General features: G+C 53.6%; 1 protein-coding gene across 1 annotated transcript; it reads left to right on the top strand.

The window, feature by feature from the left end:
* Positions 1–9,683: 9,683 nt before the first annotated feature.
* Positions 9,684–16,486, top strand: LOC104309981 (neuropeptide Y receptor type 2). Its single transcript, XM_009911372.2, has 2 exons — positions 9,684–9,774; positions 15,285–16,486. The coding sequence occupies exon 2, from the start codon at positions 15,323–15,325 to the stop codon at positions 16,484–16,486; it is 1,164 nt and encodes a 387-aa protein (XP_009909674.2). The 5' UTR covers positions 9,684–9,774; positions 15,285–15,322.
* The last annotated feature ends 219 nt before the right edge of the window (positions 16,487–16,705 follow it).

The raw sequence follows: 16,705 nt of genomic DNA, 5'->3' as shown, positions 1-16,705 counted from the left end.
CACTGGCTGGCCTTGCAGAAGGAGGGGGATGAAGTGGGAAGTGCAGTGGGTCTAGGTGCCAGAGGTCCTCACCAGACTCCCTGCAATGCCCAGGTGGAAGGGGAAGAAGCTGGAGTCCTTGGGTCCTGCAAATGTGACTCCCAGCCTCAGGGGGTGACTCCTCTGCTCACTGGTCTGTGCGCTGCTGCACCCACCAGCCTGTCCCCTGCAGACTGCAAACCTGGAGATAGGAGGTCCTCCAGCCAGAGCCATCAGGGTGAGCTGGTGGGTTTGGGGTGTCTGCACAAAGCACAGCAGCACTTGGCAATTCCCAGCTCAGCTGCCTACTGGGATTTGAAAACCTACATGTGGGAGTTTGCTTTAAACACAGTCAAAAACTATCAGCCTACCCTCGGTCCTTACCCTGAGACCCTCAACAGTCCTTATTTCCACATTTCAGAGACTGAGATGAATTGAATCTGCTGGGTTTGTTTTCCACCTGCTGATGTGGACAAGCCCCAGGGGAAGGCCTCTATGGGATGAGAATAGGCCAGCCCTTTGTGCTGCCCACAGCATCCCTGTCCAGGAGGGAGTGTGGTGCTGCTAATCCCCAGATTCCTGACATCCCCAAAAGCAGGCTGTACCCTGGGAAGCTCCACTTTGATGGGCTCTGTGCTCACACGAGAAGGGAAGAAGAAATGGGAAGGGGAAGCAGCAAACAAAAGGAAACAAGTGAAAGGAGAGCTGGGGTGAGCCAAGGTAACAGCTGCATCACTGTTAATGGATATTGTGCATCCCACCGTGCCCTCAGCAGCAGGGACGTGATTTAAAGGCCCCAGCTAGAAAAGCAAGCAGGAAATGAAGCAATGGTCTGAGAGATGGTATCTGTGGAGAAACAGCTGGAGGAGGAGGGTGACAAAGGGAAGGACATTATTTGCCAATATTTCTCTGGCCAGGCCCAAGTGAGTCTGCTGTCTTACCAAGGCCGGAGCCCTGTGCTCTGAAGGTGTTTGGCCACAAATACCCCTGTGAACTGGCCACTGTGGTCCAGATAAGGGCCAGTTGGAGATGGTGAGAGATGGTGAGAGCTGGTGAGCAGGGTCAGAGCATCCCAAACATGTCACAAAAGGATGCAGGTGAGGTAGGGCCAGCGGCCTACAAGTTTGTGTCATTTTGTCCCTCGTATGTCCAGGAGCTCACGACGAAGGGTTGGAATGGACAAATCCACCTCCTACTACATGGAAGTTTGCAGCACAGGACTGGGACATTTCTGAATCTTTGGATGCTGCATGGCTCTGGGGCTGTAAGAGGCTTTCACCCAGAGACCACTGGTCACAGCACGGAGGAAACAAGTCCTGGAGCAGGCACAGGGAGATGAACGCTGCTTAACCATGGTGATTTTTTTCTGGGGATGCTCAGTTCCTAGGCAGCAAATTCATATGGCTGCTAAAGTTCTCAGCCCGGTTTCCCTCCCCAGGACTTCTCATGCACACCATTCCAAGCTGGCCTGTGTGGTCTGACGCACTGGGATGTGACATTCCCCATGCCACGCCGCCGGGCAGCCAGGAATCCACGTTTGCATTCCACCGCTGTCCTTCAGCTCCCCACACCCAGGTGCCAAAGCCAGGAGGTTTCTGCAAATATTAACATTTCTGCCTGCTGCTTGTTTGCCTGTTTATTCTGAGCTATGCATGAAACCCCTCTGGTATTCCACACACAGCACAGGGCTTGGCCAAAACAGCTTTGCCCTCTCAGTCTCGCTGCAATGGGTCCCATTAGCTGGTCCCTGGCTGAAGGATGTCCTGTAACACTCTTCTGCACTCGAATGCCTGGCTCATGGTGAGACTGCTGAGCAGTCCCAGACCTGCTGAGCTGCCTCTGCAGGGCCTGAAGCATTTGGATTTTAAAATATGTTTTTTAATGTTTCTGACCTCATCTCTAGAGGTCCAGCAGGGAGGTGGCAGAGGTCTTCATGAGCTCACCATACAGAAATGGACAGGCTTGGCCACTCAAGGTGCTCAAATAGTTCGTCGGTTAGCATCCACATTCCACGGTCAGAACACAGCAGCCACGAAATCCAGCCCTGTGGTCACCCCACATCCTCAGGCTGCTATCCTCTGGGAGCTCTGAAGCTGTTTACTGTATTCATTACTTGCATTAAAGTTGTCCACAGAGCCCAGTTCCCCTCAGCACCCCATGATGTCACCTATGAAAGCCTTCAAGCCCATTCAGCAGAGGTGGAGAGAATTCATTTACCATCACACAGCCTTCAAAAGCCAAGGGATGGTTCTGCAGAAGACCTCAAAAGAACAATATCAGGTCACACAGCAGGGGTTATCTGGCATTGATGTTCCCCCTTGCTGTTAACTTTGGCCTTTGCTACTGGAGAAAGATGCAGATGTGCTCCAAAATCTCACTCATTTTGGAGAAATTTAGATTCATCACTGCCTGCAGCTCACCAGCCTCATCCTGGAGGCAGCCTACTGTGACCCCCAGCAGGATTTAAAAGCAGCTCTACCTTTCCCCCTTGCACTTTCTTACTTGCCACATAGTGAAAGCTGGAGCCTGGGCATTACCAAAGTGGTCACCAGAAATAAAGGGAGTGAGACAACCATCTCCATTAAGGAAAATCATTAAGGGAGCTATATCTTTGTGAAAACACCTGGAGGAGCCTCAAAAAGGTTTTCCTTCTGGAGCTGTCACCATAACAACAAAGGGTGCAATGGGGAGGGAGCGGGCAGAGACGTGCCCTCAGCAAGCACAAGGTGCCGTGGCCAGCCACAAAGTCAACGGCCTCAGGTGATGCTGAGGATGAGGAGCAGGCCAACATGCTGGTGTTGGGGAGGAGTCCTTTGGCCACAAGGAAGGGAAAGGATGGGTGGTCAGACCAGTGTGGTCCTGGAAATACTGCAAACATTTTCTGCCCCAGTCCTGGTGTCTGAGCTGTCGAGGCTGTGGTGCTGCTTGGTCAGGAGCTCGCTGCTACCCCAGGCCCTGGGCGGGAGCTGTCCTGGGCAGCCACGGGGCCAGGGCTGCCACAAGAGGCATCCAGGCTAAAGCTGAGTCCAGAGTCAGGTTGGTGGCCTTCAGGAGGCTGCATCATCTGCATCACAGTAAACACTGAGAGAGATGATCCTACCATGGGGATGAATTGATCTCTTTTGGAGCCCTGCTCTTTGCTCTCACTCCCTATTCAAAGTTCACAGACTGATTTGTTTGTAATAGGAGCTAGGCAGGCTCCTTCCCCCTCCTTTTCGAGGGGAATAAGCCCAGGACAGCTGTCAAAACAGGGAATAACCTACCCTGGAGACATGGCACCAGGGCCTCTGCCATGTTCCTCCTTTCTCTGGCTACTAGGACTGCCTGCACTCCTCTACTGTGCTCTGCGAAATGATGATGAAGCACAGTGCTATGGTCCCCAGATGAGGCTGTCACAGGGGGCCACACATCTTCTGCCCAGAGTCAATGTCACCCTGCAGGGACACAAAGCTGAGCACCACATTGGGAAGCCCTGAGCACTGACAGAGGTAATGCTTCACAAAGCCATAACCCCCTGGCACTTTAAGTACCCTTAAGTCCTGGGGAGAAATAAGTTTCTTCTACCTCCAGCAGGAAAAGGCTGTCACAGAATCACAGAATTTCAGGGGCTGGAAGGGACCTGGAAAGCTCATCCAGACCAACCCCCTGCCAGAGCAGGAGCACCTACACCAGGTCACACAGGAAGGCAGCCAGGCGAGTTCTGAGTATCTCCAGTGAGGAAGACTCCACAGCCTCCCTGGGCAACCTGTTCCAGTGCTCTGTCACCCTCACAGTGAAAAAACTTTTCCTCCTATTGAGGTGAAACTTCCTATGGCTCAACTTCCACCCACTGCCCCTTGCGCTGTCACTGGGCACCACCGAGCAGAACCTGGCTGCAGCCTCTCGGGACTCACCCTGCACATATTTATTTTTATATATATATATTTATATATACACACACAAATATTTATCTGTATATATTTTCGAAGTGGGTTTGCAGGCTGCAGAGATTCTCCTGCCTGCTGGGTCTGGTCTGAGCTCCCCGGTGGAGGCGGAGGGGAAGCGCAGCTCCTCGCTAATGAATCGCAGGCACGCTCTCCCCCGAGCAGTTGCTTGGCAAGTGGCCCACATGTCCCGTGCCAGATTTGCTGGCCAGGAAAGCTCGGTGGTATTAGCATGTTCCAGTTAATTAGGGTTGTAAGCCGCCCTTTTCATCGCCTGGAAGAGCTGAAGGGAGGACAAACCCCGAGCGCTGCCTTTATAAGGCTTTGTGCTTTCCAGCACCGCCTCTGCTTGACTTGTGCTTGCTCCGCTCGTACCCTGGGGGTGCTGCTCTGGCTCCCGAGGGACTCGGTGTCAAACCTATCTCTCGGTGTCAGATGCTGGCTCTTGGGTTGTATTTCTGGGCAACATGGAGCCAAATGCATTCCAAGCCAAATCCCCGGGTGGGTATCAGGAGTGGATCTGACCTCCTGCCCCGGCGCGAGGAGCTGCCAGCAGCACCGCTGCGCACCGGCTGGCAGGGCTGCTGGCCTGGCACTGCAGAGCTGAGCATGGCAGGGACAAACTGCCCCTTGCTGGCAGCAAGGATAGGATAGGATAGGATAGGATAGGATAGGATAGGATAGGATAGGATAGGATAGGATAGGATAGGGTAGGATAGAATTAACCAGGTTGGAAAAGACCTTGGAGATCATCGAGTCCAACCTATCACCCAACACCATCTAATCAACTAAGCCGTGGCACCAAGTGCCTCATCCAGGCTCTTCCTAGACACTTCCAGTGATGATGACTCCACCACCTCCCTGGGCAGCACATTCCAATGGCCAATCTCTCTTTCTGTGAAGAACTTCTTCCTAACATCCAGCCTAAACCTCCCCTGGCACAGCTTGAGACTGTGTCCTCTTGTTCTGGTGCTGGTTGCCTGGGAGAAGAGACCAACCCCCACCTGGCTACAACCTCCTTTCAGGGAGTTGTAGAGATCAATAAGGTCTGCCCTGGGCCTCCTCTTCTCCAGGCTAAGCAACCCCAGCTCCCTCAACCTCTCCTCACAGGGCTGTGCTCCAGACCCTTCCCCAGCTTTGTTGCTCTTCTCTGGACACCTTGCAGCAACTCAACATCTTTCCTAAACTGAGGGGCCCAGAACTGGACACAGGATTCAAGGTGTGGCCTAACCAGTGCTGAGTACCATTTGTCACCTTGAGAGTGACAGGCCACAGATTAGTAATTCCACTGTGAGACTATGCAGCAGGAGCATCCAGCTGAGGAGAGCAAGACCTTGGTGGCAGAACATGCTGCTTAAGCAAGATGGGCAAGGTAGAAAGAAACCCCACATGGCAAATGTGTCACCCCTCAGCTGTCCTGGCCACTGCACACCCAAGCACCCTGGGCTGCAGGTAACAGAGTGCTCCAGGGCTGTGTGAAGTATTTCCCTCACCCCTTTGGCTTACAGGGAACTGAGGCACATGGTGGGGTTTGCTCCCTCAGACAGAGAGTCGCTGTCAGACCCCAAACCTCAGCCAAATTCCTGGTTCCTCTGGACAACTGCTGGTGCACAATGTGTTGTATTTTTGCAATCCCAGCTCTGAAGAGCTTATCTGTCTGCAATTATCCTCTTCTGCAGAAGCTGTTTTCTAGCTGGCTCGGTACACAAACAACAAGCAACAACCATCTAATAAATTAGCAAAGCTTTGAGTGCAGTGACTTGCAGAAACGGCAGCTAAACGGAGGGGCCAGTTCTGGGCTCAGAGATGCTGGTGTCTGCTTAGAGGAGCCCTGCTGAGCTGCCCAGAGTCCTTCTGCCCTGATGCTGAGGATGATCAGGGGGATTTTTGGTGCTGGAGGGAGATCCAGGGGTGGGAAGAGGTGGAAGGGGCAAACCTTCCTCAGTGTTAATCAACTTTATGAAACGAGCCCTGTGGGTTTGCCCCAACTGGAGGCCTGTCCCAGGAGCTGAAGAGTGGCGATGTGTCTTATTCAGCAGGACAGAAGCCTCATTAATCCACACGAGCCACATGAGGACATCCACACAATCTCCACTTTACCGGCTTGCTGACCCTCAGCTTGAAGACACACAGTGTCCTCATCTCCTGTGCCCTGAAGCAGAGCAGTCCCAGGCCAGCCAACACACAGAGCTCACCTCTCCTCCTGCTTCTGCAGTGCCTCTCACGATGGCATCAGCCAGCTCAGGTGTTTTGGCAAAACCTCGTCCCCAGTGCTCTCTCTGCTCCTTAACTCATCCCAGAGGCGCTCACATGGGAACAAAGAGGAGTTACGAAACGAGGCCCTGCTTTCCAATGCAGAGCGGGTGCAGACAGCTTCCCATCCTCCCTCCCACCCCTCAGCAGCTTGGTGGCTAATTTAGTTCCCAACTGCATCACAGCCTCCCAGATCCGCTGCATCCGTGAACCGTGGGGCTCCAGCGGAGAAGGGAACTTTGTGTTGCCACAACCTGCTGGTGCTCCTGAGGCTCTTGAGCAAAGCACAGGCTTGGCACCACAGGAGCCAAGGAGCAGTGGAAAGCTTTCGGCTACAGGCAGGTGGAACTAAACAGATGTGTGAGAAATGAAAGGCTGCTTTCCTAAGTGTGTCAGTGTTGCTGCTCCAGATGAAGCAGGATGAACTGGAGCATCTGGAAGCCTTGGTAACAGATTTCTCAGAGTGATCAGATAATGCACCTTCCTTTTATGACAGAAGTTGAGCTACAGAGTGTGGATTGCAGCTGCAAGGTGTGCAGCCTGGGGAGCTGCCTGCTCCCTGAGGCAGAGCAGGTTAGGGATGGGCTGATGAAAAGTGGGCTCCATTTCTCAGCTTTTCACATCACTTTTGCTCCCTGGAGAATAAATTTCATTGTGGTCTTCTCAGAAGAGTGGGTGAGCAGAACTGTGCTTGCCTAAACAAAACCCAGTCACTGGGAAAAGGCTTTTGGGCTGCAAAGATCCTTTCAGTGATCCCATTGTGCCTGCCAGGACTTGAGGCTCCTGGGACACCTGTGCAGGGCTCGGTGTGTACCCAGCCTGTGTGTGCAGACACCCCAGGGTTTGAGGTTACAGTGCTGCATGAAGTGGCTCCTGGCACCTCTGCTCAGGGCTCTGCAGCCTTCCACACCCCAGGAGAAAGCAAGGGGCCATCTTCATATTTCCCCAGCCTCCTCGTTTGGGGTGTAGTTGCTGGTTGAGGCCAAGAAGCTGCTCAGCTGCTTGGAGAGCTAGTAACTGCCTGGGGAGTTCTTTTCCCACCTTGTGTTCAGGCCTGTGCCACTCTGCTCCTCTTGACCCACCAAGAGGGTGAGGGGCTCTGGCAGAACAGAGCCTGGGTGTCCCTTAGCTGCCAAGGAACTGAGGGCAGGGCAGCATCGGGGCTGTGCTGGATGGACTCGCTGCCAGCAGTAATTATGTTGTAGCTGGGTGAGATTAGGCAGGCTGGCAGGCAGCCTGCATCTGCGGTGCCGTGAGAAGAGCCTGGCTCCTGGGGGGAGCTCAGAGGGAGCAGGGACCAAACCCTGGCTCCGGGGCTGCCAGTTGGAGTGATGCCCCAGGCATGCTGAGAGCTTGACCTTCTCTTGCTGCTCTGCTTCGTGTCACAGGAGGGCTGCTTGCGGAGGGACCATTCATGACAGCGTGCAGCAGTGTGCAGCTCTCTCCCTTCCCGACCTCTCTCTGTTCTGCCAAGCACACTGAGGCTCCTCAGCTGAGTTTTCTGGTCAAAGAGGTGAGCTGATGTTTGGGAGCTTGCAGGTTCTGGTTCCAACCTCTCCTCTGGACCCCTGAGTCCATGGAAGAGGATGGTCTTGTGATGACTAATCCATGATTAGAGGGTTTGAATTTGCTGTCATCCAGCAAACACCACGTGCCAAAACTGACTGGAATTCACCCTATGGTCCTGATGAAGGCTCACAGCTTCAGGCTGCAGCAAGTTTCTCTCCTGTCAATCACTGCCTTTTCCTCAGGCATCTTATTCCAGCCCCAGGGCAGAGTGGGGAGCTGCAGCAAAGGACTCTGGAGAATGGGCAAGGAAAATCTTATGCTGAAGAGAAAGGAGGAGAAAAATCTTTGTTGAGCAGCATTCAGCCATCCACTGCCGAGGACCCTGGAGAGGAGTATTCATCCCCTGGGAACCCAGGGAATGGCATGGACCACTTGCTTCCCAGTAGCTGCTCTTTGCCTCTCCTACAGACCACTGGAAGACAGCAACAGCTCCTTCCAAGCAGGCTTGTCCTGTCCTGCTCTGCTCTCTTCCACTCTCAGCTTTCCAGAACAGCTAAATCAACAGCCTCAGGGTACAAAAGAAGGGGGAGAAGACACAAAGCTCCCACCAAAACCCATCTATTGCAGCTGGTGGATTTGTCTGTCTGTCAGCACTGGTGTGCTGAGCCCTTTCCTTCCTGAAAGGGAGATGGGGAGACAAGGGGGAAGGATGGGACTCATGAGGACCCTTCTCTTATGTTTTAGGTTTGAGTGCCACTTCCCATGTGACTTGCTTCAGGAGTGTTCTCATCCTCCTTTGTCTGTTGAGCCGCTGGAGTTGCTTTTGCCTTGTGTGTCACAGCTTTGTGCAGCACAGAAGGTTGGTTGAAACCCCTCTCAATTTCTGTTCTCACAAAGAAAAGGAAACCAAAGTCCACTGTGGGAAAACAAAAAACCAGCACAAGACTCCTCTGAAAGTCCTAGCTGGAGATACTCAAAGCTCAGAAGTGTCCTCCTCCCTAACCCCTGGAGCATTTCCTAGCCCAGGTGAGCTGCAAACTCACACACTGCCTGTAGAGGAAATTCTGTGCTGGGAACACAGCTGGCTTCTCTTTGAAAGCAAAACCTTTTGCCAGGTAGGGAGCTGTGCTTCTCCTGCTGCTCTGTGTTGCCCACAGGGCATTTTCCTGGTCTCTGGGAAGCTTGGATTCTACAGATTTGGACATGAGGATGCTGCTTTTGTGCCTCTCCCTTTCTCTTGCTCCAGGTATATGGGCAGTGCTGAGAACCCTAAAACAGAAACTCGTTTGGGTTCCCAGCTCCTCACCGAATCTGGCTCTGGAGCAGGCCAAGCCACCTGCCAAGTGGCTAAAACTTCTCACCATTATTTGTAGTCACTTCCACAGAGGACCTGAAGCCCTGGCCCACAGCAACAACCTGCTGTACAAGCATGGAGGCGGAGGAGGATGGGGTGAGGTCTGCAAAGGCTCTGCTGAGTTGCAGGACCTGCAGAACTCTTGCTGCAGAGGATGCCCACCCCTGGACAAGACCCTACCAGACTCTAACAAGTTCAAAGCCTGAGCAGATGGGAGAGCTGCAGAGTGAGAGTGGGTGGACACTCGCCTGGGGCAGTGGCACGGATGGGGAGCCTGCAGACTTCCAGCTCCCACCACTTCTCCCTGGAGAGGGATCTGGATGTGGTGGAAAAGCTTCTCTCTCCTTGATGCAAGAAGCCCCTCAGTGGCTGAACACTGTATAAACAGCAGCGGCAGGCTCCCTCCCCCTTTCCATTTCTGTTTGTTAAACACACTCTCCCTGCCTTTCACTCACTCAGGAGCTAACACAGCATCCAGCTTTGCGAGTCGGGGGCTGTCAGTCACCCTGCCGGGGGCTGTCTCTGGATGCTCAGAGTGGGGAACCGCAGCTACCTCCGGCAATGAAGCACCATCCAGCCCGGATCCTCTCCTGACTTCCTCTCTTTGCTGAGGACAGTTGCAGAAAAGTGCTTTCACCTCTTTGCTACAGGTTGACTTCCAGAGAGCAGAGAGGACCAGGTGCTCCATCCTGGCCAGCAATGAGAACATAACTCCAGGTGAGCAGCTTGGGTCCTGAAGGAAGAGGACGCTTTGACCTTTGCCAGGTGGGTTGGGGAGGGCTTATCTGAGTGGAAGGGCTGAGATGGGGCCAGGTCTTGGCCACACCATGCAGTTCAAGCCAAAAATTTGGGAAAGTGGATTTGGGATCTGAGAGCCCTGAGAGGTGGAATAGAGAGAGAACAGGAAACACTGCTGGGAGAGTTTCAGATGGTCCCCGAGCAGAAGCAGGGAGTCTGGGAAGCAGGATGCTGAGTGAGAGCAGCCAGAACAGGTTGTTCCAGGGGGCTGCAGGGATCAGGCACGTACAGCTCTGGAGCAGTGCTCTGCAGGTGTAGGGCTGCCTGAGAGATCCTGATCTCTCCCACAGTCTGCCTCCTCATGGCTTGGTACAAAGCTCCTGGCAGCTCCTCCGTGCTGGGACTGCACGTGCTGCTGCCGCTCGGCTCGCTGCCAGGGATCGGTGCCCTCACGGAGAGAGATGCAAAGGGAGATAGCAACTGCAGGAGGGGAATTGCTGCTTGCTTGCTTGCTGCACTCAGTGCATGTTAACTGCTGAACAGAGAGGGTCTCCTATAGTCCTGTTGTAGCTTGCATTTCACCTGCAGTTTCTGGTTGTCCCAAAGCAGGATGTGTGTTTTCACCTTGCCTATGCTGTCAGCTGGTTGTGTTCGTTCCCTCTCCTCCCTTGTCTCATCTACCCTGGGCTCGCTGGAATTCAGGAGGTGTCTCCATCTCAGTGTCAGTCACTCACTGAGCCCTGTCTCCCAGCCAGCCTTGCTCTGCTCCCATGGAGCATCCCACAGGGCAGAGGGCCCCACGTGGTTCCCTTCTGCTTTCTGTAGGAGCAGTTTCCAGGGGGAAGTGTGCATCCCCACCAAATGGATCTCTTCACATCACCTTCTTTTTCATCCTGTCCTGAGCTGAGTGACTAAGACATCCTGCTTGCCTCATCTCCTTCAGAGTTTTCCATGGCTCCAGCCTAGGCAGGATGTGCAAACATTTAGAGTGAGGAGTGACAAGAACTTCCTGGTGTATCTCCTTCTCCTTGTACTTTGCCTTCCAGTGCCAGTTCTATGCTGGGCTCCTCTGTGAGCAGCTCCAGGGCCCTGGAGCTTGGCAAGTGCAGGGGTGGCACTGCAGATCTGATGCCATTAGGCTTCTGCACCAATGGGCCTGATCTGGAGGGCATCTGATGATGGGCAGGGCAGCAAGTCTTCCCTTCTGCACCCCTTCACTGGAGACAGAAGGACCTGGGACAATTTCTATTTACTCTTAGGCTTCAGGGAATCACCCCAGAGGTGCTCTTAATGCAGCATCCAGGCCATTAATGGCACAGAGAAGGTAAAACCCCTTCTCCTCTGTCACTTACATCTTCATGCAGCTCCTGAAATCCTTGTCCAGGTTTTGTCCTGAGAGATGCAGAGTCCTCTCTGGTGGTGAATGCAGGAGGCCAGAGTTAGCAAACTTGGGCTCTGTTCCCAGCTCTGCCGTGGCTGTGCTGTGTGGCCTGTGGTGAGCTGGTTAACCTCCATAGCTCAGTTTATTGTCTTCTCCTCCCTTAAGTGCTGTGGGGTGCAGGGCTGAGCACTGCGGCCTCTGAAGTGCTGTAGGGGAATAGGAAAGTGGTGGAAGGAGGTGGAAGCTGGCTTGTCCCAGGCTGATGACCAACTTAGTGATGAGGAGTGGTCTCAGACCCTGTGCCATGGACACCTGACTGCTGCCAGACATGGGATTTGGGATGAGGTTAGTCAGTGCTCCAGGCTGGGCTAGTGGAGATGAAGAGGCTTCACAGAGTTGAGTTGCTTCAGAGGAAGAGTACAGCACAGAATAAATCAGTGAGGTGAGACATGCAGGCACCCCTCAGCCTCAGCCTTCACCCCCTGGTGCTGCTGTAGGAAGAGACTGTGGCTGTCATTAGCCAGAGAGCAGAGGCTGGCCCAAGTCCCTCCACTCCCTCCTGCTGAATCAACAATAACTGAGATAGAACTGCAATTCCTGGCCGTGCTCTGAGCAATCTTTGTCCTTACCGCCCCCATTTCTGCACTCCTTGTCCCCATGCTACGTGCCTGTTGGCTGCAGAAACCCCATTCTCACTGCTTGGGACATAAAGAGGCATTTTAATTAACAAGCTCTGTTTACTCCAGCCCTCTGCCTGCCCCTCCAGCCCTGCTTTCTGAACCCTGCCAGGCTTTGCAGATGGCACTTCCAGGTCTGGATGTGCCCTGACAGATCTGGACCAGGCTGGCTGCATGCCTGGGGCTGTAGCAAGGGTGTTCCTGGGAAGCAGAGGTGCATTTGAGTCCCAGGGCACCTAGCCCTGGCCCTCTGTAGGAATGGATTTTGGAGCTATCATGGTGTTCATTGTCTCTCTCAGTCATCAACAGCAGTGTGCTGAGTGAAGGGCTGAGGTTCCTTTGTGCTTCCCCCTCCTCTTCCCTGCTTCCCAAGGGCTGAAGCCTGCTGGCACAGGCAGCAGCTCTCTGTCTCACTGGGAACCATGTCTGGGTCCCAGCCCTGCCTCAGACTGATCCTCAGAAAGTGAGGACAGGATCCAGGCCATGCCCTGTTTCTGTAGCCCTTCCTGGCAGCCCAGCCCAGAGCAAAGTGCTTAGGGTAGCATTTCTGCCTCCTCCAGGTCTGCCCTGATGTTTTGTTCTCCCAAAAGCAGTTGACTCTCATTTCCAAGTCTGGGCACAGGAGCATGTGCCTGGTAGCAGCCTACACATGTGCCAACACTTCCATTACCTGCTGAAACTGACCTCAGCCCACTCCTAGAAACATCCCTGTGACCTCCAGGCAATCCTCAGAGTGGGAACATTTATTATGGCCGTTTTGGCTCTTAATTAAAATGCCTTAATTGATTTTTAATAGCTCCCCTTTGGAAAAAAAAACAACAGAGCAAAGCAAATCAAATAATAACTCCATTAAGGCCATTTTGTTAGGAAGCCAATAACCATGATGTTCCTGGCTCCTCTCAGATGGTGGGCAGCTGCCAGTCTCCAGTGAAAGGAAACAGCCTGAGATGTGAACATGGGGGCTGGCAGCCAGCTGGTGGGTGAGATGGGGAAAAAGAGAAGGGAGTGCCCACTGTGGTGTGCCAGGACTTGGGTACTGCAGATAAACAGGACACAAAAGGCACAGAGAAGGAGGTGGCAAACGATAGTGGTAAAGTAACACTCAGCAGTCTGAAGGTACAACAAGCCAGGTGGAGAGCAAGCCCTTGCTCTCTCTCCTTCACTGGCCTTGCTCTTCTGGCAGCAAAGTTTGCTTTGGGGCCACCTGCAGCATGGGTGTCTGAAGAGAGGCTCTGGTTGAGCTGCTGCCCCATGAGGGTTGGGCTCTGTCCAAGAGGCTGTGGCTGTGCCATGCTCCCAGGGCCCTGCCTGCTCCCCTTCTCCATCCCCCACCGTGTCAGCTGTGCAGGGAGGCTTTGAGCTCCTCACTCCCACCTTAGAAGCTGTGACCTCCCTTTGGCCTTTGGGTTACCTTTCCAAGGCTGGGGGTGCAGAGGTCTGAGATCACCCTTAAGCAAACTCTCAGTACAGCAAATCCACTAATCTCTTCCCTCCAGCTGCTTAAAGCTGCCTTCCTCCCCTCTTAGTGACAGCTTTATAGTCTGCATTATCACAGCATCTGAGCCAAACAATTTCATTTATAGGAATCATTGACACAAATTGACCAGCAGTTAGACAACTTGGACAAGACAATGGACAAGGAGAGGGGCAGGAGAAAGCAAGTGTGCAGGCAGGGAAAGTCTACTCCAGGCAGTTCCTTTGCCAGGCCTCTGCAGGGCTCTGGGTTTCCAGCCAGCTGGGCAGATTCCTGAGGAGCAGCTCCCAAGGGGGAGTCACAACCCTTGCTCTGAGGAAGGATGCAAGAAGCAGCATCCGTTTGTTATTCATTGCAGTGTAATTGCTGCCACTTCTACCATCTTGCCACCACCACTGCAAGGTATTTAAGGAAGCAGCTGAAATGCAGAGGCTCTGCACAGAAAGCATTGTCCCCTCCCAAGGACAAGTTGTCCTTAAACAGTTGGCTCTCAGGGCATGGGATGTGTGGAAAGCCCACCAGCACCCCACCAGCAGCCCACCAGCAGTGCTCCTGTCTCACCTGGCACAAACCCAGAGCAATCTGCTCCTTGAGGAGCTCGAGAAGGTGTCCAACAGTCTGCCTTTAATTCCCAGCTCTGTTTGAGCCCTCTGCCTCCCTCTCTCAGTAGCAGGACATTATCCCCTTCTCTGCAGTTCAGAGAACAGAGGATGCTCTGCCCTTGTTTGGGCTGGGTAATGACTTTTGCCCGATTTTGACCAAGTGTGTGGTGGGAATAGGGTAGAAGAGATAGGTGAGGGACCATGTCCACCCCTCTCTGCATGCCCCAGCAGCAATGCTGAGGCACAGAGCCCGAGAAGGTGCCAGCAAGAGCTGGCTTTGCTCCTGCTGTGTTTGGACTGAGTGAAAAGCCTGCTGTGACAACACTGCTGCTGCAATGGCACCAAACACCAGCTGTGGGTTCCAGACTGACTCAGTTCTGGCTCAGCAGTTGGGCTCCCTTCTCCCAAAGCCACGTTCACACAGATGTTTGAACACCACGTGGCAGGATGCTCACTGATGCCGGGGCTGTGGGGCTTTGGCTCTTGGGCCTCTCTGAACCTGGATGCTCAGCAACGGCTCTGCAGGAGGCTTGTTCACAGCTTCAGGCATTTGCCCCCTGCACAAGCACATCCCTGAAGGAGCTCCCTCCTTTACCATGAGGGTAGTGGAACACTGCAACAGGTTGCCCAGGGAGGTGGTTTGGTCTCCATCCCTGGAGGTGTTCAAGGTGAGGCTCAACAGGGCTCTGGGCAACCTGATCTAGTTGAGGATGTCCCTGCTGACTGCAGAGGGGCTGGACTGGTTGAGGTCCCTTCCAACCCAGACCATTCTATGGTTCTAAGATTCTTCTGCAAAGCCAGCAGGTGCCTGGGTATCACCAGCTCTGAGGGGACAGCCAGGTTCATTCACTTGGCAGAATGATGACTGTGGTTGCAATGAAAGCTTTCTTTCCTGAGCAGGGTATTATGATTTGTGTAGCACAGACTCTGTGATTGGAACAGCACAGGTCTCCTACAAGCAGGAACAAGATGGTGCCATCTGCCAGCAGTGTGACACAGAGTTTATTATTCTGTATAAGATGGGGACAACCTTTTCAGCAGAGCCTCTTGTGGCAGTGCAAGGGGGGATGGTTTTGTAGTAAAAGAGGGGAGAGTTAGATTTGATATAAGGAAAAGGATGTTTTACACTAAGGGTGGTGAAACACTGGCACAGGTTGCCCAGAGAGCTGGTAGATGTCACATCCATTCACCTGATCACAGGCTCTAAGAGAGTGGGAAGGGCATCCTGTGTGAGGAAGCCTGGGAGATGTCACTGCTGCTGCTGTTTAGCTCAAAATGCCCTGTGGGAGATGCCCTTCGAGTCTCAGTTCTTGCAGATGCTCTGCTGTCTCACTTCCGCTGTGTCTGTGTTCTAGGCCTCCCTCTCCAAGTGACAGAAAGTCTCAGGCCAGGCATGGGACCGTTGGAGGGAGCCAACAGCAGCCTCACCATGGAGAAGACAGCGTTAGAGGAGAAGCTGCCACAGGGCTGGCACGCCAAGGACTTTGTGGCTCCTGGGCAAGATCTGGCTGGGTCTCGCAGCGCTATGATGGACAGCACCAAGATCCTGGGAGTCCAGGTTGTTCTCATTGCCGCCTACTCCCTCATCATTCTGCTGGGGTTCATTGGCAACTCCTTGGTCATTTACATCATAGTGAAGTACAAGACCATGAGGACAGTCACCAACTTCTTCATAGCTAACCTGGCCCTGGCAGATCTGATGGTGGACACGCTCTGTCTGCCTTTCACCCTAGTGTACACGCTGCTGGATGAGTGGAAGTTTGGAGCTGTTCTTTGTCATCTGGTCCCTTATGCTCAAGCTCTGAGCGTCCACGTGTCCACTCTCACCCTCACTGTGATTGCCCTGGACAGGTACCGCTGCATTGTTTTCCACCTGGACAGCAGGATCTCCAGGAGGCTCAGCTTCACCATCATAGCTGTCATGTGGCTGGCAGCAGCCATCCTGGCAGGTCCTCTGGCCATCTTCAGGGAGTACCGCTACGAGGAGATCCCGTCCATCAACCTCAAGATGGCCGTCTGCTCGGAGAAATGGCCTTCTGGTAACAACAGGGATGCCACCATCTACAGCCTCTCCATGCTCCTGCTGCAGTACGTTTGTCCTCTCGCCATCATTTGTTATGCCTACACCAGGATCTGGTTCAAGCTGAAGAACCACGTCAGTCCCACCTCCAGGAACGAAAACCAGTGCCGGAGGAAGAAGACGACCAAAATGCTGGTGATGGTGGTTGTGGTGTTCGCGGTCTGCTGGCTCCCCTTCCACATCTTCCAGCTTGCCATTGATCTCGATCTGGTCCTCATCTTCCACGAGTACAAACTCCTGTACACTGTCTTCCACGTGGGGGCTATGTGCTCCACGTTCGTTAACCCCCTGCTCTACGGCTGGATGAACAAGAACTACCGGAACGGCTTCCTCATGTTCTTCCGCTGCCAGAACAAGCCAGAAAGCATCCACACCGAAGGCTCGGTGAGAGGGAGGTCCTACATCTGCAGGGCCAACACCCTAAATGGCAGCATCAAACACACTCCTGGTAACGAGCCACTGCCCACAGAGGTGTAGGGGTGGAACATCCTCCTCTGGGACTGAGGCTGATTGAGCCCTGAGATGTTCTTTGGTGAAGGCCTTTCCTTGGTGGCACATTGCGTTGCAAAAACATTACAGCTGCTGCAGCCCTGTAGAAACCCCCCACACCCACCCCCCTTCCACACCACCCTTCCCCCCGTACTGCTCAGTTCAATAAATCTGGTGTATTCCTGGCTGACCAAACAAATGCTTGGT

This window comes from Dryobates pubescens, chromosome 16 (assembly GCF_014839835.1).
Source record: "Dryobates pubescens isolate bDryPub1 chromosome 16, bDryPub1.pri, whole genome shotgun sequence".
In the NCBI taxonomy this organism is placed as follows: Eukaryota; Metazoa; Chordata; class Aves; order Piciformes; family Picidae; genus Dryobates; species Dryobates pubescens.
The sequence above is the reverse complement of the archived record's forward strand: the minus strand, read 5'-3'. Positions and strand labels throughout refer to the sequence as shown.

Excerpts from the sequence above, each read along its gene's own strand:
- LOC104309981 (XM_009911372.2), top strand. The coding sequence starts at position 15,323 with ATGGGACCGTTGGAGGGAGCCAACAGCAGCCTCACCATGGAGAAGACA.